This window comes from Phocoena sinus, chromosome 11 (assembly GCF_008692025.1).
Source record: "Phocoena sinus isolate mPhoSin1 chromosome 11, mPhoSin1.pri, whole genome shotgun sequence".
Classification (NCBI taxonomy): domain Eukaryota; kingdom Metazoa; phylum Chordata; class Mammalia; order Artiodactyla; family Phocoenidae; genus Phocoena; species Phocoena sinus.
This window is the reverse complement of record NC_045773.1, coordinates 21,089,091-21,111,936: the sequence shown is the minus strand read 5'-3', so window position 1 is coordinate 21,111,936 and position 22,846 is coordinate 21,089,091. Positions and strand designations below refer to the sequence as shown.

General features: G+C 41.5%; 1 protein-coding gene across 5 annotated transcripts in view; it reads right to left on the bottom strand.

Moving 5' to 3' along the window:
* FRMD4B (FERM domain containing 4B) overlaps nucleotides 1–22,846 on the bottom strand; it is a 281,077-nt gene that overhangs the window by 96,332 nt on the left and 161,899 nt on the right. For all 5 annotated transcript variants that reach the window (XM_032649977.1, XM_032649975.1, XM_032649974.1 and 2 more), the window contains 2 exons: nucleotides 21,734–21,826; nucleotides 8,265–8,349 (listed from right to left, as the gene is read on the bottom strand). In XM_032649977.1, the coding sequence (XP_032505868.1) occupies nucleotides 8,265–8,349; nucleotides 21,734–21,826 (178 nt within the window). The remainder of the gene's footprint in view (nucleotides 1–8,264; nucleotides 8,350–21,733; nucleotides 21,827–22,846) is intronic.

Below are 22,846 nucleotides of genomic sequence, written 5' to 3'. Positions count from 1 at the left end.
ATACTATTTTAATTTTCCAAGCATGTCTTCAAATCGCTGATTTTAAAAACGGGGTGGTAGTGATAAATGTTGTTTGATTACTAAAATCACACGTATGGTTGAGGAGGCCTCCAAAAACCATCACTGCAGGCAAACCTGCAGTGGGTTTCTCATGCATTTAAGGCTTTTCCAAGCAGGCTGCAGGTTGTCTAAGATGGACCACAGCCCACATGTTGAGGGCTTCCAGGGCTCCCCAGCATCAGTTTGGGCATTTCCCCATCATCACCACCTGGCACAGGTTATGGCTGTGTGCAGGCAAAGTGTGCCCTCTGCATTCTCACCAAACAGGTTCGGGAGCCTTCACTTGAAAGACAACAGCTCTCTTCTGGGGAACTCTTGAACCGTATAGGCAGTTTCTAACATTCTGGTAGGTTTTGTACCAACAAGGGCACTAGTGCACTTCTGAAGCTTAAATTCAGGATGCCACAAACATGCCACGTGCAGTGGGCAGACAGCCCTTATCCATCAAGAGCTAGGATGTGTCATGGTTAAACTCGTGGACTCTGGCATTTTACTGCCTGGGATGAACCTTGGCTCCTCCACTTATTAACTATGTGAGGTTTGTGTCTGTTACTTAACCTCTGTACCTCAATATTCCCATCTATAAAATGGGAGATAATAATAATAGAACTTACCAAATAGGTAAGTTACCTGACTTATCTAATAGGGTTGGAGTGAAAACTAAATGCATGAATACATATAGTGCCTGGTAAATTATTCATATTTAATATTTGTTAGTGCTATGACCTGCCAACTCTGTAACAATAGCCCCTGAGTTCTAAGTTATTGAGGACACTTTTATTTCCCCAGAGCAGTGACTAAAAGGAAGCTGAGGTAAATGGGGGGTGTTTTTAAGACCCAGGGTGTCCTGCTGGTATAATTTGCCAAGGACACTTTTCCCACATAATAGCTCTGTGACGTTAAGAAAACGACTTAACCTCTCTGTGCCTCAGTTCTTTTATTTGTAAAAGGGGTCAAAAGTTTCCTTCTTCATGGGCTACAGTGAAGATCAAATGCAGTTAACCATATACCACTTAGCACAGTGCTGGCACACTTTTGTGGGCTTCCCTGGTGGCGCAGTGGTTGAGAGTCCACCTGCCGATGCAGGGGTCGCGGGTTCGTGACCCGGACCGGGAAGATCCCACATGCCGCGGAGCGGCTGGGCCCGTGAGCCACGGCCGCTGAGCCTGTGCGTCTGCAGCCTGTGCTCCGCAACGGGAGAGGCCACAACAGTGAGAGGCCCGCGTACCGCAAAAAAAAAAAAAAAAAAGAGTAGACCTTTTCTTTTTAGATAAAGCAACTAGGAATTTTCAGCTTCCACTTAGCTTTGTCCAGTGAGAAAGACGACTGAGTATTCTTCTAATGGAGGGATTACGTTACTAGCCATCTACATGTTACCTAGAAAATACCAAACTGTAAATTCCTACGGATGAATTTAAAAAAATTATCCCAATAACGTAAGTCATAGTGCCTTACAACATTATGCTTCGTAAAAGTTCTGAATCCTTTGACAAGTCATGGAATACTCTCTATTAGAAAGGAGCTCCTAGGACCTGACATATGACGGAGGAGAATTTAAAAGAACTCTGCTTCTTCAAGACCAACAGAAATAGCATACAAAACTACAAGAGAAATACTACGAGCCAAAATCTGCATCCTATTTTTCTTCTATTAGCAACAGAGCAAACAAGTCATCAAGGAGGTTATTTCTTTGGACCTTGGCCAGCTAGGCAGTGAGAAATATCACAAGGGGTAACTGTATTTCTCCACATAAGACATGATCACCAACTGTTGTTTATGAAATATTTTCCTGACTCAGTAAATGCTGCATTGGCTATACAGGTGCCTACTTATCAGTCAAACCATGGTGTTCTTAAGGAAACCCACGTTTCACAAAAAGAGGCTCTCACAAAGTCTCTGGTGCTGGAGACATTAACCTTTCCTCATAGAAGTAGCCAAAAACTCTGCTTTGAGTACTTTTGCTTCTGGCTAAGATGGAGTAACAGGGGCTGGATTTACCCTGTTTCCTGAAAAAAAGTAAAAAACCAGACAATAAATATGAAACAACAGTTTTCAAAACACGGAACATCAGGCAGCAACGGACAGTGAACCTTGAATGCGGTAAACCCTGACTGTCCCTACTTGCTGCCATGAGAAGGTTTCCAGGCTGTGAAGGGGAAACCCAGATGGAGCAAGGTGGACTTTTGGAGTTGTGCACCTAGAGCTGAGAGAATGGGGAAACTGAAATGGATGGAATTTGTAGAAGAGAGTGCTAGAGAAAAGAGAGCTGCACCAAGAGAGACTCTTGAAGCTATACAGTAGGTCTCCTTTGAGTATTTAGCTGAGTACTGATCACTGCATGCGTGGAAGGAGACTACCCAAGGCTGGGGAAATAACTAGCCAAAAGGATGAAAGGGAAGGCTGCCTGGTCCTCACACAGGGCTGAAAATGGTGCCTGTCCCCACCAGTCAGACTGAAAAAACTCATAATTCATGGGGCATTGAGTAGAGTACTGAGGAAGGTCTTGCCTCAGTCATGGGCACTCTAGAATGAGTACTGCTCTGGTCCAGCCTAACAAATCTTAAAAGTGAGACCTTGAAAAATCGAACTGCATCCAAGTAACTAAACGGAATCCCCAAACAAATGTCAAGAATATTTAAGGAATATGAAAATACGTGGCACCCCAAAAGAAACAATTAAAAATGTCCAGCATCCAATCAAAAATTATCAGGCATGCAAATAGGTAGGAAAACATGACCCATAATGAGGAGAAAAATCAATCAATCAGAACCACCCAAAACTGACACAAATATTAGAATAAGCAGATGAAGGGACTTCTCTGGCTGTCCAGTGGTTAGGACTCCGCACTCTCACTGCCAGGGCCCAGGTTCAATTCCTGGTCAGGGAACTAAGATCCCGCAAGCCGCACAGTGCGGCCAAAAAAATAAAAGAGAGTAAGCAGATGAAGACATTAAAACAATTATTATAACTGTAGCCCATATGTTTAAAAAGTTAAGTAGCCACAGGCAAGATTTTAAAAAGATCCAAATCTCAATTTTCTAAAGATAAAAACTTCAATATACAGGGTGGGATAAATGGCAGAATAAATTCTAAGAGAAAAGATGAATAAAATTGAAGATACTGCAGTAGAAATTATCAAAATAAAACACAAAAAGAAAGGAAAGAAAGAAAGAAAAAGAAAAGAGCATCATTTAGCTGTGGGATAACTTTAGGTGGCCTAGTATACATGCAATTGGAGTTTGCAAAGGAGGCATGGATGGAGACAGAAAAAAATAGTTGAAGAAATTATGGCTGAAATATTCCCAAATTTGATAAAAACTATAAACCCACAAGTCCAAGATGCTCAATAAACACCAATCACAAGAACCATGAAGGAGAAAGCTATATCAAATTGTTCAAAGCAGTGATAAAGAGAAAAGTTTAAAAGCAGACAGAGATGACCAAACGTTTACACAAAAACAATAACAGTGTCATGTGCATCTATAACACACCTAAAAATAAAACGTATGACACTGACAGCATAAAGGCTGAGAATGAAGAAATAGAAATATACTGTTATAAGATTCTTGTACTACATGTGAAATCGTACAAGATCACTTGAAGGTAGTAGACTTGATAAGTTAAAGATGTATACTATAAACCCTAAAGCAATCACAGAAAAAATAAAATGAAGAGTTACAGCTAGTCATCCAACAAAGGAGATAAAATGAAATCACAAAATACTCAATAAATCCAAAAGAAGGCAGAAAAAAGGAACAAAGAACAGATGGGACAAATAGAAAACAAAGAGCAAGACAGACAAACTTAACCATGTCAATAATCACAGTAAATGTAAATAATGTAAACAACCAGTTCAAAGACCGAGATGGATAAATGGATAAATAAAATGGGTAAAAATATCAAGATGCAATTATATGTTGTCTGTAAGAAATTCACTTTAAATACACAGACACAAACAGTTTACAATTAAAAGGATGGGAAAAGACTTACCATGTTAACACTGATCAAAAGAAATGTGAAGTGGTTATATAAATATCAAAGCAGACTTCAGAACAAAGAATATTACCAGGATAAAGAGGATCATTCTATAAACACAGTCAAGAGGATATAGCATTTCTAAATGTTTATACCCTAATAAAAAACTTCAAAATACATGAAATGAAAACTGATAGAACTTACAAAGAGAAACAGAAAGATCCACAATCATAGCTAGAAATTTCAGTACCTCTCTGTCAATAACTGATACAGGAAGTAGACACACAATCAGCAAGAGTAGTAGACTTAAACAATACTATCAAATTGACTTGGTTAACATCTATAGAACATCCATCCAACGACAGCAGAATACACATTCTTCCCAAGTGCAAATGGACCACTTACCAAGACGAAGCATATTCTGGACCATAAATAAGTCACATTAAATTGAAAAGAATTTAATTTACACAAAGTGTGTTTTCTGACCACCGTGAGATTTAATTAGAGGTAAATAAAAGATCCCTAAAAGTCCCCAAATTTCTGGAAACCAAACTATACTCTTCTAAATAACAATGAGCCAATGAAGATATATCAAGAAGGAAATTTAAAAATATTTACAAATGAATGAAAATGAAAACACAACATATCAGTATTTGTGGAATACAAAATCAGTACTTAGAAAATGTTGCCGTAATAAATGCATATATTAGAAAAGAAACATCTTTAATCAGTGATCTCAGCTTTCATCTTAAGAGACTGGTATATGAAGAGCAAATTAAACCCAAAGGAAGAAGAAAGGCAATAATAATGATAAAATATAAACTAATAAAGATCATAGCAGAAATCAATGAAGTAGAAAAAAATTTCAAATCATTGAAACCAAAAGCTAATTCTTTGAGAGGCTCAATACAGATAAACGTCTGGCCAGAATGATAAGAAATAAAAAAGAGAGAAGACACTATTTATTAATATCAGGATCGAGAGAGGCAATACCACTATAGACTGCACATATTAAAAGGATAATAAGAAAATATGAACTATGGCTATAAATTGGACAACTAATAAAAAGGCACACAGATTGAAAAGGAAGAAGTAAAGCTATCTTTATTAGCAGATGATCTATAAAGTAAACCTGATGAAATCTACAAAAAAGTTACCAAAAGTTATAAATGAGGTTAGCAGGATTCAATATCAATACACAAAAATCAATTCGATTTCTATATACTGATAATGAACATTCAGAAATTGAAATAAAAAGACACCATTTACAACTGTATCAAATAATATGTAAGATATAGGGACATATCTAAAAAAGACCTGTATACTGAAAACTACTGAGAGAAATTAAATATCATCTAAATAAATGGAGATATATATATATCTTGTTCATGGGTCTGATGACTCAATGTTGTTAAACTGTCAATTCTTCCCACCTTGGTCTATGAATTCATGCAATCCTAATAAAAGTATCAGTAGGGTTGTTTGTTTTGGGTAGAAATTGACAAGCTGATTCTAAAATTTATATGGAAATGCAAAAAACTTAGAATAAATAAGACAACTTTTAAAAAGAACAAAGTTAAGGTTTGTTCTGATTTCAATACACAATTCAAAGCTGCAGTAATCAAAACAGTATATTATTGCCATAAAGGCTGACAAATAGGTCAATGAAACAGAATAGAGTCCAAAAGTAAACCCACACATATACAGATAACTAATTTTTCTTAAAGGGGCAAAGGCAACATAATAGAGAAATGACAGCCTTTTCAACAAATGGCACTGGAGCCACTGAATATCCATATGCAAAAAAAGAAAGAAAGAACTTCAATCTGAACTTTGTGTCATACATAAAAATTAATTCAAAATGGGTAATAGACCTAATGCAATACCTAAAATTCTAAAACTTCTAGAAGAAAACACAGGAAAAAATCTTTGTGACTCTGGGTTAGGCAAAGTTTACTGAGATACAATATCACAATCCATAAAGGAACAAATTGATAAAATAGACTTCAACAAAATAAAAGCCTTTTAGACTTTGAAAGACAGGAAGAGAATGAACAGCAAGCCACAGACTGGGAGAAAATATTTGTAATCCATATAACAAATAAAGTACTTATATCCAGAATATATATACTCTGAAAACTCATGAAAAGAAAACAGCAACCCAAAGAAATTGGGCAAAAGATTCAAACATAAAGAAGATATAATGATGGTAAAATAAGCACATAAGAGACACTCAAACATCATATGTCATCAGGGAAATGGAAATGAAAACTGCAATGAGATGCTGCTACACTCCTATTAGAACGGCTAAAATGGAAAAGATGTTGATGTCATGTGTTGACAAGGATATGAAGGACCTAGAAATCTCATAAACTGCTGGTGGGAATTTAAAATGGCACAACCACTTTGGAAAACAGTTTGGCAGAACCTTAAAAAGTTAAATCTATCTACCATATGACCTAGCCATTCTACTCCCGGGTATTTGCCCAAGAAGAAAAGAAAGTATATGTGTATACAATGACTTGTACATGGATGTTTATAGCAGTTTTATTTGTAACAGTCCCCAAACTTGCATAATCTAAATGTTCATCAACAGCTGAATGGATCATTTTGAAATATGTGCACATATCAAATCATCATACTGTACACCTTAAACTTACACAATATTATATGTCAATTATATCCCAGTAAAACTGGGAGAAAAAGGAAAAAAAAAAACGCACAGGTGAATGCATAAACAATGTAAGGTATAGGGACTTCCCTGTGGTTCGGTGGGTAAGACTCGGCGCTGCCACTGCAGGGGACACGGGTTCAATCCCTGGTCACGGAACTAAGATCCCGCGATCCTGCATGCCATGCAGTGCAGCCAAAAAAACAAAAACAGAAGCAAAAACAAAACAACGTAAGGTATAGCCATACAGTGGAATATTACTTAGCAATAAAAAGCAAAGTGCTATTGATACATGCAGCAACATGGATGAATCTCGAAACAATTATGCTCATTGAAAAAAGACAAAAAGATTATCTACTGTATGATTCCACTTACATTAAACTCTAGAAAATGTAATCTACTGTGAGAAAAAGCAGATCTGTAGTTGCTGGCTATATTCACTATCTTGATTGTAATGATCATTTCAAGGGTATTACTTCTAATAAGACATAGAAAATTATGTAGTCAATTACATCTCAATAAAGCTATAAAAACAACAACAACAAAAACTCTGCTCTTTGCTGAGGCTTACACTAATTAAAGCTGTATGTGTGCAGTGGGCCACCCTTAACACTTTGGGGGCTGAGGGAGGAGTACCAGTACAGGTGTCCTAACCCACAGTCTGACCCCTTGTCCTTCCAGGCCAGCTGTCTCTGGCCACCCCTCAGATTTAGGGTGATATGTATGGACAGAAGGGGTTCCCACCGGCCCTGGAAGCAGGCGTGGGATCTGAGATCCTGAACACTGAGAACATAACCTTGAAGGGAGGAGCTGGGCTCCAGCTGAGCCTATCTTGGCCCACAGACTCCCTGCCGTTGCGCAGGGTATGGTTTGAGGAGGCCAGACTAGAGGCCTTTAAAGCAACGCTTATCTGCAAGGAGCTAAGATAAAAATGGAGAGTGTCTAAAACTTCTACAGCAACCTGACGGACATGGCTGCAACATCCAGGCATGGGATAATTTTTCTAGCAATTCGTGTGTATTGAATTTTACAAAAGCTGTGTATCCTCCATGGACTGGATGGAAACAACAAACCAAAACACAGGTCCCTTGACCACAGGTAACTGAGACTCTGTCTTAAAACACATGGCTTTGAGCAGAAGCCCCTAAAGAAGACTGGTTTTGAATTACGATCAATGTAGGCCGTATTCTGTTAAAAAAGATTTCTGGCCTGACTTTTGTGAGGCTTCGATCACAGTCTGCTTGATCCATCTTTGTGTCCTGCTGGGTCATTCCGTGTGGAGTATGAACTGCATTTAAGGCCGTGGTAATTCTGTGTGAGCACAATGCCTCTGTACATGGCTGTCTTCCCAACTCAGAATTTGAGAAGAACTGCCTTTCTTTCTTTCTTTCTTTCTTCTTTTTTCAGTTTATTTGTTTGGTGGGGAAGGATATGTCAAGGAAAAAGATTATGTCCCTTTTTTCTCCATTTGAACATGAGAACAAAGGCCCTGCCATTGCTCCCTCCTTCTCCAGTCCCTCTGGAGTCTGCCACTGACCATAACAAATGGGGCCCTTACCTTGTGCACACAGGCCTTTGCATTCAGGAAAAACAGCTCCACGGTGGTTTTATCCTTCAGGAACGATATGCTCTCAATGTAAAACCTGAAAAACAGTACAGAAGTTTGTTCCTTCAGATTCCTTCCCTTCTCTCTGCAATGATTTCATTTCCTCATGTAGTTTCTTGCAGAGAATTTTCAGAAACTAGGGGATGGTTGTGCTTTACTTCCCTCTTTAAAAGCTATCTGCAACACATATGTACAGCTGTGTGTATGTATGAATCCATGTGGATATGCAGATAACATCTTCTGCAGAAGGCTTTTGTGTGTTGGAAGGTGAATTAAAGAAAAATCCAGAATGGTCACCAACTACAAAGCCAACTTTACTCTTGGTTGCCCATTCCCCGACACACGTTCTGGGAGCTCAGAATACCTGAGACAGCTTCGAAACAAAGCCCAGTTGAGCTCTGAGGGCTGAAAACAGAAGTCTGCTGAGTAACCACTACTAAATAATTGAACCTGGAGGCCTGTGGCTCTGTCGTTTTCAGACCCAGGGTGGGTGTGAGAGCCCCACGTTTACCTCGCCCCCATCCACCAGGAGAGTTTCAATCGCACCCTCCCTCCTTTCCTCTCATCCTTCCAGGCTCCAGGCTTTCCCTCTGGCTGGAAGCTGAGCTCTCGTACTACTTAATATTGGTCTTTCTCATGCAAATCAGGGCATCCTGGGCCTCGCTCCCTCCACTGCCTTTTCTGGGCCTTTGCTCGCTCAGTCTATGAGGCCAGGTCCCTCTTTTAGAAGAGAGCTGACGACCAGGAGGTGCAGAGGGGAGGAGAGTCTTGTGTTTTCCTCATCCCGTCCTGTGGAAGCTGGCTGGTGAAGGCTGGCGCTCTGGCATGGGTGAGCGCGCCAGCTGAGGCCTAGAAGGTTTTCTCTACTGTTGGAGCCCCACTGATGAATAATGCATGAGGAGACTTAATACCCAAAGAGAGCTCACAGCTAGGGTCCTGGAAGAGAACTTGCTCTCAACTTGGTGAGAGGCAAGATAAACCCGGACTGAAGTGGCACGGGGCCGGGGGGAGTCTTGTCCTTAGCTCTGCAAAATCCTGACAGGCATTGGGCATTTGCTTTTTTTATTTTTTCCTCCCTTTCCACAATAAGGAAACGTTTGAGAAATAAATCCAGCAGCTTAAAAAGGCCGTGAAAGATTTTACCACTGAGACGGTAAAATCATTTGAAAAATTCCACCCTTAATGCTGAATCATCAAGGGAAGTTCCAGAAAGAGAATAAATCCTTTATATTTTCACTTACAAGGGTTTATCTCACCTATGAGTGAGCTTAATGAAGATTCATGAGTGTTAGGTGTGTGAGAAGGGAAAGTTAAGGATTAAGGCAGGAGGGGGAGAGGAAGAGTCGGAGGGTAAAGCAGGCTTGGGAATATGAAACATATAGAATATGTAGTCCCAGCTCCATCATTTATTAGCTGTGTAGCCTTGGGCAAGATCGTTAGCTTCTCTGTGTCTTTTCTAAAATGGGTGTTATGACTGCACTTACCTCACAGGGTTTTGGAAGGAGTAAATGAGATAATAGAAAAGGATGTAAAACAATAAAAACTAACAGTTGTTAGTAAAAATCCATTTTCTGGAATTTAATGCTATGTGGCCTGGGGGATGTGGCTTAAGCTTTGAGTCTAAGATCCTTTGTCTATAAAGGGGGGATGACGATGGCCCTAGGAGGACCGTTATGAAGTGCCCACGACAGTGCCTGGCACGAGGTAGGAATTCAAGAAATCCTAACTAGTGTGGCTTGGCAAACCTTGCATCATGTTTTAAAAAAAAAAAAAAAGCTGATAGGACACAGTGGGATTTGAACTATATCTGAAGGCTAGGAAAAACAACAGGATTCTATAGGATAAAAAGAAATCCAGGTGGAGAAAATACAATAGGTAAATAGCATCTCTGTGGTAATGTGATAAACATTCATAATTTGGCTTTCGCCAAGAGTTAGTTATAATCTGAGTATTCTCCCATCAGTTTTGGCCTCCTGGCCATGGCCAGACAGACCAAGGACAGTCACCTGACTCAAAGGCAACCAGTCCGTAAGCTGGTGAGCATCCTATGAGGTGGGCTGGGGAGAAGAGAGATCAGCCCATCAGAGGCTCCTTATACGGGGTAAGGAACGGACAAACCCATCAGGTACGGTCTCTTAGAGAGGCTGAGAGATGAGAGAGACAGGTCAAGAGGGAAACAGTGGAGGCAGAGAAAGGCACCAAGATTAGCGAGTCCCTGCGACGGCGGATTCAAGGCCTGCTGCCGCCATAGGACTGAGATGACCTGTGCAGCTAAGCTTCCTGAAGGACCTTCTGTTTCAACTAGGTGGTGATGGTTTTGCCCTGCTTCCTTTGTTTTTACAAGTATTTTTATCTGTCAACTGAGATAAGATGGGCAGGTTTTCGGTGGGCAGCCTGAAAGTGCAGCAGCAGGATCACAGCTAATGTTTCTTGAGCTCTTACTTATGTGCCGGGTCGCATGCTGAGTGCTTTCCACACGTTGTTTCATTTAATTCTCACAACAGCCCTGGGAAGGAGATACCTATCATTATTCCCATTGTACAGATGCAGAAACTGAATTCAGAGATCCGCCTACATGCACAGGCAGGAGGAGGTCTCGATCTGGGTCCCTCTGACTCCACGCTTTTCAGTGGAACCTCCTCCTGACTGCCTCTCTTGTTCACTCAACTAGAATTATAAGGAAAGCTCAGCCCTCAATAATTGTGTGCAGAAACAAGTAAAATAGAAGTACGTTTGTTCTCTATTGTTTCAAAAGTCAGAACCAGGGCTTCCCTGGCTGGTGGCGCAGTGGTTAAGAATCCGCCTGCCAAGGCAGGGGACACGGGTTCAAGTCCTGGTCTGGGAAGATTCCACATGTCACGGAGCAACTAAGCCCGTGCAGTGAGCCTGAGCTCTAGAGCCCACGAGCCACAGCTACTGAGCCCGCGCGCCTAGAGCCCGTGCTCCACAACGAGAGAAGCTACTGCAATGAGAAGCCTGCGTACTGCAACGAAGAGTAGGCCCCACTCGCTGCAACGAGAGAAAGCCTGCAAACAGCACCGAAGCCCTAACACAGCCAAAAATAAATAAATAAAATTTAAAAATAATAAAAATTAAAAAAGAAGTCAGAACCAGATCAGTGGACCAAAAAAATACAAGGTGATAGATTTTGGATCAACCTATGAAACACCTTTTAGAAAGTTAAAATAGTCTTGGAAGGGTCTTCCTGCCCTATAAGAGTCCCAGGTCAGATTAGGAGAACTCAGGGTCTGTTATCTATGCCAAGATTTGGTGATTCTTTTACTTATTTCAATATATATCTCTAACAGAGAGGGATCGTATTAAAAGCATAACCTATGGGGAGGGGGAAGGGTAAGCTGTGACAAAGTGAGAGAGAGGCATGGACATATATACACTACCAAATGTAAGGTAGATAGCTAGTGGGAAGCAGCCGCATAGCACAGAGAGATCAGCTTGGAGCTTTGTGACCACCTAGAGGGGTGGGATAGGGAGGGTGGGAGGGAGGGAGACGCAAGAGGGAGGAGATATAGGGATATATGTATATGTATAACTGATTCACTTTTTTATAAAGCAGAAACTAACACACCATTGTAAAGCAATTATACTCTAATAAAGACATAAAAAACAAAAGCATAACCTCAATGAATTTTCACACTAGCAAAGTTCATAATTCCTTAATGTTTAAGATTCTGATCTTCATTCACATTTTGCCACTGTCTTCAAAACTTTTTTTTTTTTTAAATCCTGTGCCTGTGTTACTAAATAAATAAATCTGCAATGGTCTTTAGTGGGAGTCACATATGCAAAAGCCTTAAGGATCGCCAGCTGGATATAAAACAGCTGAGCACGTTCCTTTTACTCAGCTGGAACTCCTTCTGCAAGGTATGAGCATGTGATCCAAGCTAGACCAGTCAGATTCTTTCACCCTGGAATAGAAATACGATTACAATGACCCATCGATCAAAGATCGTTGGAGCCTATCGTTCTGCCAGTGGTACTCAGATGAAACTGTCCATTGGTTTCTGCTCCCTAGATCCCTGCAGAGCCTGGATTCCTATCTTTTCTGAGGCTTTGTTAGTCCAGTTTTCCTTCAACTCTGTTAGCCGCAATTGGTTTCTTTTGCTGGAAAGCAAAGAATCCAAATTACTGGATACTAGAGGGCTTCCCACGAGCTAGGGACAATACAGAGGGCTCTACACGCATCATCTCATTTAACTTCAGTACAAGCAGATGCCAGAGGTAGCAAGTTATGAACCTATCCTATCTTACAGATAAGAAAACTGAGAAATAGAGATGTAAAGTCAACTTCCCCAAGCCACACAGGTAGAAAGTGGTAGAGCCATGATTCAAACTAAGGCCTTCCAGACTTCAAAGTTCATATTTCAAACCAATATGATAGGTTGCTTTCCTACAGTAACAATCACAATGAAGTATATAAAATGTACACAATGCCATGGGGCCCAAGGGAGGAATGCCATTAAATCAGCTTATGAATCAAGAGGGAGAAGGCTGCCAAACTGAAATCCAGAGAAGTAAGTGTCACAGGACACGGTGTACCCTCAGACAATTGAGCCGAGTCTTAAAGAATGCATGAGTTCACCAGGTAACGAAGGTTGGAAGGGCATTCCAGGGAGAGGGTGTATTAGCCAGGCCTCTTGCCAGTCGGCAAGAATTTAACAAACCATATGCAGGGAGTTGGGTGGCTTAGCACCAAATCAACCTGTGGCTTGTCCAATTCTGCACAGGTACCTTTGTACTAGAAATTGGGTTCCTCTTGTTTCTGAAGCTCAGGTCCCTGACTATATCCTAGTTCCAGTAAACAGGTCCCTATCTTGTTTCCCGCTACTTTCTGGCGATCTGCCCTGTTGCCTTCTACCTTTCTGCCTAGGCATCCGATTACCGGCTCTCTGAATCCATGATCCCATCTCTCCCTCAAGGGAGCCACTGTAATGACTTTATATTTACAGAGGGTATGAACAGTACGTATGTATGGTCCTCCGGGAGAATGGCTCCCCAGGAGCACCTATCAACACGTACCATGAACTGAAAACAAAATCTAGGGCTTCTTAATGAAATGAAACGGACTATGCCAGACATAATATAAAGACCTTTTGTTTCAACCCCTTTTTGGCAAAAGGATATTGTTTCCCTTCTGCGTGCTTACCGTGAGTGATTTCACTAAGATTTTGTGAAGTCAAAGCCCACGGTTCAATTTTCAGCCTCTAAACCAACCCAGGCTTTTGGGGGCTAGGCATATGTTTTGGAGACAGACCTCAAGCAGTTCACCAAGTGTAATTTCTTGAGAATCTGCCTTCTTGAGAAGAGGTTTTGTCTCTGCTTTTCGTGTTCCTCCCGTTAGCATTTCCCCCCCCCCTTTCTTGATGGGACAGGTGTTCACCTAACTGATCATCGGTGATAACAGAACATCAACCTCAACGATATGACATAATTGGCTTGGAGGAGGGGCAGGCCTGTCAGCGAGATGACAACACACGTGTGTCGAAAAGCAGCAGACTCTGGTTGTTTGGGATGGTCTGTCCTTTAATGGTCACTGCCATGTAGTGGCCCATGTTTTCCTCCTATGGCATTTATCCATCACGGTCAAAAGTCAACACCACAGGGAATTCCCTGGTGGTCCAGTGGTTAGGACTCTGAAGTTTCACTGCCACAGCCTGGGTTCAATCCCTGGTCAGGGAAGTAAGATCCCGCGAGCTGCATGGTGTGGCCAAAAAAAAAAAAAAAAGAAGAAAGAAAAGGAAAAAAAAATGTCAACACCACAGAGTTGGGGAGATAACTAGGTTAAGTCCAGCCCTAACACTGATCCAGCTGCTTGGCTTCTCCGTGCTTCCCTTTCCTTACTTGCCTCCACACCAGAGACATGAGAGATATTTTTAACGTAGCTTAGAGGGTGGCATGTATTTCAGCGGTCAATGAGCGGTGGTGATTATTACTATGTTATTATTATCTGCCTACCAGGGGGGCTATAACAAAAGGTGCACACTTAGCTGGGAACCTCCTTAAAACTTCAGCTGTAACAACAAGAATGGAAATTCCAGTTACCTTTCCTAAGCTCTTTCTCTCAAGGAAGCAACATGCTACAGAGATGTCCATTTTGACAGAATGGGAAACCACTCTGAAATGAATACTCTTCTGACCACTTTATCTCCCCAACTGGGCATATTTTCTTTGTTTTCCAGAGTCTTTGCTGTGTCTAAGCGATAGCATCAAAGAAGGCGAATTGGGCAAGAATGACTCAATTATTTCGCATTCTGAATAATGCTGACTTGGTGACTGGCGTCCCGTAAGGGCTGCATTCAAACGCCTCGTTCCAGGTTTCGTTTAGTTACTGTAGGTAGTTTTAGGCACTCACTGCAGCCACCTGCCTAAGTAGATTTCTTTCAGGTCCTAATCCACACCCCGAGCAGGGAGATCTGTATTTATTGCTTGTAATGACCCTGCAACCTCATAGTCCTGCTTTATAATGCACGCTGAAGACAGCGCTATAATTTAAGTGTATTTCATTTTCTCCAAACGACGATGCACAACTTCTGAGAGTCCCGTATGTTCCCGTTCATCTCTGGGAGGGGTGAACTCTTGGAAGATTCCCCAAGGGAAGAATTATTTGCTTCTACAATTGTGCTCCCCTGCCAGGAAAACTCTGCCTCACTTCCGAATTTCCAGGCTTCCCAAGGAGAACTAGAGAGGGCCCTCCAGGTGTGAGCCTGTGGAAACCTGCCCTGGCGCTCCTCTCCCACATTGTGACTCTTTCCGAGTTCTCCAGGGAACAGCTGGAGGCCCAGGAGGGTAAGGGCCTTGCTGTGACCTGTCTGAATGGGGAGGGAGTCTTCTGCCCCAGGCAATGTGAAGCATTCGGGTCCGTGGTGAATTCCAAGTGCTTGCTTCAAACTGCAAAATAGCCGGCTCCCGTCCACCATGAGCAAAGTAGGGACAGATGCTCTGAGAAGGAGACAGGAAGAGGCAGGAAAGGTTAACTTTGCAGGGAGGGGATGGCTGGGACTAGTGAATGATGAAGACAAATGATGAATCTTCCACCCAGTGCAAAAGTGAGTGGGTCAGACCCAAGCCAGACAGTCTCCAAACTTCCATATTCAGTAGCCGTATATCACATTAAGGAATTTTTTACCCACTGAACATGTGGTTGAGGCAGACTCTCTTAATTATATCATAAAAATAGTTAACATTTATTGAGGGTCTTCGTTACATGTTAACATGCACAATCCTCCAACAACCCTGTGTATTACCACAAGCTCCTATTCCATTTTCTACGTGAGGAAAGAGGCCCACAGAGGGTGCCAAAGGCCACACAGGTAATACACGGGAGAGTTAGGGTTAGAACCCAAGAGCAATGCTAAAGCATTGGTTCTTAAGGGATGGAGTGAAGTGCATCTGGTCATGTTGAAGACGTTTTTTTGATTGTCCTGACCTGGAGAGTATTCCTGGCATCTCATGGGTAGAGGCCAGGGGTGCTGCAAACATCCTACAGCACAGCATGGCTCCCTTCAGTGAAGAATTCCTTGGCCCCAGAATTCCCTGGCGGTCCCGTGGTTAGGACTCTGCACTTCCACTGCAGGGGACACGGGTTCTATCCCTGGTCAGGGAACTAAGATTCCGCATGCTACACAGTGTGGCCAAAAAAAAAAAAAAGAATTACTTGGCCCCAAATGTCAATAGTACTGCTACTGAGAAAGCGTGCATTAGAGGCCAAGCATTGAACTTCTGTACCCTACGACCTTTTCACCCATCATAATACTAATGCTTTCCTTCTGCCCTTTCAATGTCACCCTGAGGACAGATTACAGAGAAGACTGAGCAGATTCCCATAAACACTGTCTGATATGTGATTGCGGAGCACACAGAAATATAATTCTGTAAGAAACTGGAATCGGGGGCTTCCCTGGTGGCACAGTGGTTAAGAGTCTGCCTGCCAATGCAGGGGACACGGGTTTGAGCCCTGGTCCGGGAAGATCCCACATGCTGTAGAGCAACTAAGCCCGTGCGCCACAACTACTGAGCCTGTGGTCTAGAGCCTGCAAAGAACAACTACTGAGACTGCATGCCACAACTACTGAAGCCCATGTGCCTAGAGCCCGTGCTCCACAACAAGAGAAGCCACCACAATGAGAAGCCCGTGCACCGCAACGAAGAGTAGCCCCCGCTCACCACAACTAGAGAAAGCCCGCGTGCAGCAACGAAGACCCAACACAGCCCAAAAAAATAAAATAATAAATAAATAAATTAGAGACTGGAATCAGGATTGAGTTTTGAAGGATTCTGTGTCTTTCTGGAACTCTTATATGAATCAGGATGGTGCCTCCTCAAAGACGAAGGCCCCTTACCAACTGCCTGGAAGTTCAAGAATGGGTTAGGCCAGGAGGTCATGGTCAATATTAAGGCAACTAACAGACTTTTTCCCCAGGTTCCGGGATATCGTTCAGATGGAAGTGTGGTGATGTGCAAAGAGCTCTGGCTAACTCACACATCTGCCTCAGATACCTCTGCTGGGCCTCAAGTAGGAGAGATCCGTTATTTCTCGGTGCTTTTTAATCACATTCCTCTGGGATGAGGTGAACTTTCCTGTCCTCTCCTTATTGTAAATTACCTACTCTTTGATAGCTCTAAAATAACTCACGGCTACCCAGTCACAAACATTTTACCTTTTCTTCATTTACCACTCTTCACACTTGCATTTTTAAAAAACTGCTTAATACGTTCACTGTAGGAAAAAATATATATAGACAAGCAAAAGTCATTCCCACAATCATTCTATTCAGAGATAAATTGCTGTTAACATTTTACACTTTTTCCCTACTCCTATCTTTTACTTAAGTGCCATCCTGTGGTCTGCTTCTTTCCCCTAGAATATACTGGGAACTTCTTTCTATATCAATAAATCTATTTCTTCACCAGAATCTTTAACTGTTGGGCTGTATCTCATATATTTGTCTTTCTTAAAAAAATCAGGTGGAATGATGTGGACCCACGAGTTGCAGTCATAATGCTTCCTTGAGTTAAAGGCCGAACGTTCCAGAACCAGGCCAAGGGGTGCTTTTAAGACAGAAAAAAGTCTTTCAAAGGTTCTGTGTTTGCAGCAACTTTGACAGAAGGTTAGTAGTCTTTCCCCACATCTCCTGCTAGGACTCTCCACACGCGGCAAATTCTCACCCCTAAGCGTCACAGACAGACAATACTTAGGGTACCTCTGAGTGGCCACTTACAGTCTTAGCGCATAGTAAAAGAGAATTGGAAATAGGAGGAAGAAGAGAGGGGAAGAGGAGAGGGAGAACCAGAAAGGAAAGAAAAGCAAGAGGTAGTCCGATGAATAAGGGGGGTAAAAGACCCAAGATCCTGGCGTTTTGTGGAGCTGGGTGGTACCAGCCAGAGCCACCTCGGCTTGCCCCCCCCCCCGGCCCCGCCCCCGAGGGGATGGGAGCTTTTCCAATGAGGTCACACGCAGTTCCCCTGCCACCCCCTGAGAATTAAATGCCTGTTTGCTCACTATCAAGCTTTTCAAATGCTTACATCTGGGCTGCATTACCAAAGAGGCCCATGTGTTTGTGGATGATAATTTACAGCAGCAGATAATAACCCTGGGGCTGGAGGAGTCCCCCAGCAGCCTGGAGGAGTTTGGATTCACAGGGAAACAGAGGATGGGTTAAATGAATTATGGTGCATAAATAAATTATGGGGCGTCTATACACATATGTGTTACACACATAGTGAGCACATATCATTGAGATTTTATAACTAAAGCACAGACAAAGGTTTAATCCTGCAGCTCATAAAGAGAGAACTAAGTGCATTCACCTTAAATGTTTTCTTCCTTCCATGCAGAAGAGGCATGTGTTTCTGAGCTGCTGCCTGCATCCTGGGGGATATGAACTGGGAGAAAAGTCTTGCCCTGCAAATCTGTGGGACCCCAGTGTTTAGCTCAGGAATCAATGAGACAATACAGGTCAAATATCTAACCCAGTGCCTGCCACAGGGTTAATGCTACATTTCAATAGAGAGGAAACTTCTGGAGAGCAAAACTGTATGGTATTTTTCTTTTTCATAAAGGCTACAATTAAAAAAATGACATTTTCTTATATTTGTATAATATTCTGCCAAGTTATTTTGTATCCCCTGATCCCTTTTTAATTCACAACCAACATGCCCAAGATCCCATTTACCATCTCCAGCGCACGGTATCAGAATCTGGGCCAGGAATGCAGAGGTTCTGGGGGTTGGAGGGGTGACTGTTTAAACATTTTCCTACAGTGATTCAGATATGCAACCCCTCTCCTTCTGGGGGAGCTCTGAATGCAATGTCCCTTTTCATCTGATGTCTTTTATTACAGCGATCAATTGTTCACTGTAAAAATGCCATCACTTCCTGAAACCATCTTCATTGCTGGCATTTGGATATTTTAATCTTTATTTATTTATTTATTTAGGCCTGGCCTCGTGGCTTGCGAGATCTCAGTTTGCCAACCAGGGATTGAACCCCGGGCCCCGGCAGTGAAAGCACTGAGTCCTAACCACTGGACCGCCAGGGAATTCCCCTACATTTGGATATTTTTAATTGTTAGCAATGAAAATAACAGTGATGCACATCCATATCATGCATTACTTCTGTGGGGAATCCTTTCTCCTTGTGTGCTAACTACTCAGCACGTACATACCTTGGTGTCCACGAGTGAGCGACTCTGAGTTCCAGGGCATGCAGCAGTACTTGCTGATGGGAAAGGCAATGACCCCCGTATCAAAAGAGACCATGTGTCTTTCTAGAGGCTTCTATGGTGACCCCGTGTCCAAATACAATCAAATGCTCTTTGGTTCTAGTCTTCAATGACTCAAAAGTGTTGTCACTCCAGGCAACCTGGGGGTGGTGGGGTGGTGGTGGTGATGTCTGCTATGATGTAAGTATGAGCGGCAGTCCTGTTTTCTTAAAAGAGGAGGCTGGAGACCCTCTGAGAGGCCACTGACGTCACTGCGGTGGCTACAGTCCCATTTGTGAGACCTCCAAAGAACTGCAATCCACTCGCTGACCTCTGTCAGTTCACTTAATTCCTTGGTGTGTGCTTTTGCTCTATCATTTCCTTAATTAAATTGGAGTAACAACAAGTCCTTAATTGGAATAATAACAAAGACTATTAAGACCCCAGGGTACTGTTGGGAAGAAGAATTAAGTGAATAATTAAAAACTTGATAAGGGCTTTTAAACATGCAAGTAGTTCAGGGAAAGTTAAGCTAAGTGATTACGGGACACTCGTGAGATAAGTGCTGAAACTCACAAACAGGCAGCAGGCAACTCCGGAATCCCAGGAACTCGCTTTGGAATGACAGGGCCGCCTTATGAGTGACTGTACAGAAGGGAAGACACAGCTTTCTCCCCTGGCATTTTGAGACCAAAAATAGACCAGATAGTAGTGGTCAAAGAACTAGAACACAAACCTGGTGACTAAATAAATGGCACTGAGTAGTTAGGCTACAGAAGCACTACATATGTGCCCAAAGATGAAAGTGTAAGAATGTTAACTGCAAGCTACATCTTAATAAAGTCACTGGAAACAGCCTAAACGCTTAACAGCAGCCTGGATAGCTAAATTATGAAAGTGCAAAGAAATAAAGTGATTTTTATATACCCAAGGAAAGATCTCCAGGTTAAAAAAAAAAAAAGTAAGTCACCAAACAACTCATCAGCCTTATTTTTCTCTAAGAAGGGGAGTGAACTGGGGATACGGTGAGGAAGCAGCCTGATGGAGAGTAATTCTTCCTTTTCACTCTATACTTTCATAAAGTTTGAAATGTTTACAGCGATAATATAATTGTTTGTGAAAAAAGATTGATTTATGTTGAGCCATTTCCCCTACATAATACGAGATGAAAGCTTCTCTACTCTCTGACCCCTGCTTAATTACTAATATACATTTTTTGCTATTGCTGCTGGTCTGTGTTTGTCTTTTTCTCCATTTCCACGGACACAAGCACTCATATCACACTCTTTCCAGGAAACTCCTATGTTTTTCTGTAGGATTTCTGTGTACTTTTCCATACATGCTACGCTCCTGGACAAATCACCATTATGCTACCTCCTTCCTGGGTTTTAAAAATGTGACTTCTGGTGGTAAGAAAGAAATTCTAAACAAGATTTCAGAGCAAAAAGCAAAAAAACAAATTGGGGGCCGTCAGCGCTTTATTTACTTCATAAGGAGCAGCCTCTATCCACGATGACCATCAATTCATGTTAAACAGAGACTTAAAAAGAAAAGGCCAATCAGGACATCTTATCACACTTTTGGATTTTAAGGAGCATAAAGAAGTAAAAAAAAAAAGAAACAAGGGTTTGTGGAAATTGACATGATATTGTCAGGTAAACATACTATAACCAAACCCCACCCCGCCCCAAAGAAAGACAAAAAGCCTCCACCGTCATGTCATAAAACAAAGCATAGTTCAACATCCAAAAAATAACATAAGCTCAGAATTTAGGGTCCATTCTTTAGGTTAATCCAGCTTTATGAAAACATATTTAGATTTATGGGAAATCTCCTACCTTAGCTTATTTTATCACATTTGGCTTCAGACCAGGAAGACACGATTTATCATGAAAATATATCAAATTCAGGATAGTGGGGAGAGGGGCTACTACATAGGAAGGGGCTTTCAGCAAAACTGTTGACTTTTTATTTCTTAACCTAGGTAAGGAACATGGGCGTTACTCTTTATAACATTTTATTATCTTACAGTGTGAATAATTAATGTGAAAAAATATTTCCATCATCGGCTGGCTTTAAGAAATCACTGATTTAGTTGAATATATCCACTGCAGGAGGAAATAACTGAGGCCAATATGTATGGTTAAGTGACTTGCCCAAGCAGAGCTCAGAGAACAAATCAAGTATTCCTTCCCAGCAGTCTCTTCAGGAAAGCAGAATTCAGATTTCTGTACTGTTAATTCTTTCCATGAGCATTTGTTTGCATTTTATTGTCTATTCCAATTAAGGTGTGAAATTGTATAAAATTCAATTATTTCCATAGTCTCTAGAAAACATTCCTACATAAAATGTAAGAGTAAGTGTTTGCTATATTTCAAATTATAAAAATCTAGAAGTATGTTGAATCAGAAACAGGTTTATGTATTAAAATATATTACTTACGTTTTTCAGCTTTAAATGGATTCAAGGGGCTTTGAGAACTAAAGGAAGGTGATGCTATACTTCATCTTCAAAGGAAACAGTTCTACACAGTATCTATGTTAACTTGTTCCCCAGACTAAGACAGCAAAGAATCTCTTTCACGTAATAATTTTTTGATCTGTTCCTTCTTTTTTTAAAATTCTCTGACTCTGATCACCAGGAATTTTTTTTTCTAAAAAAAAGAGGCAGGTGGTGATGGTAGATGTGTCTCTGGTTACATACCTCACAGAAAAGTACAAAACGGTTGGGCCTGGTTTCTTGGGCAAATCGTGGTCAAGAACTCGGTGGTCTAACTGTAGCCAGTTCTGCTGACCTCTGTAAGAGTAAAACAAAACAAGAAAGATTAAACAGAAACCCAGAGAAAGGTTTAATAAACAGTGTTGGCAGAGCTGTGCGGTAACAGTTATTCTCACACATTAATGGTTGGAGTATAACCTGTTACAACCAGTGATGAGGCCAATTTGGCAATTTCTATCAAAATTACAAAAGCACCTGCCTCTGAACCAGCATTGTCATTTCTGGGAGTTAATCAGGATAAACCTGCACATGTGGAAAATAGCCTATGTATAAAGCCACTCACTGTAGCATTGTTTGTAGCAGCAAAAAGGCTCACAACAACCTAAAAATCAAACAGGGTATTTTGTTTAAAAAAACGAATTTAAACAGCAATGAAATACTATGCAGCCATACCAAAGATCAAGGGTATCTTTACAAACTTATTGTGAAAAATTTTCAAAATATGGTGTTAAATGAAAAAGCAAGACACATAACAGTGAGTATAATATATTGCCATTTTTTTAAGTTAAAAAAAGAATAGCTAGACATATGTGCATTTATATGTATAAAAATATCTCAGAGAGGATACATCATGAAATGAACAAGAAACTGAAAACACTGGCTGCCTTTGGAGATAAAAAACTAGGTGATATTAAACATATTACTCCTTAAATCCTTATTAAATATAAAATCTGAAATATTTTAGATAGTCAAGAAGGGAAACTTTTTTTTTAATGAAAACAGACAGACACAGGTAACAATACTATAGCTTTTATAAAAATATGGGGTCGACACACTACTATGTATAGAACAGATAACTGATAAGAACCTACTGAATAGCACCGGGAACTCAATTCAATACTCTAATGACCCACATGGGAATAGAATCTAAAAAAGAGTGGATCGGGGCTTCCCTGGTGGCGCAGTGGTTGAGAGTCCGCCTGCCGATGCAAGGGACACGGGTTCGTGCCCCGGTCTGGGAGGATCCCACGTGCCGCGGAGCGGCTGGGCCCGTGAGCCATGGCCGCTGAGCCTGCGCGTCCGGAGCCTGTCCTCCGC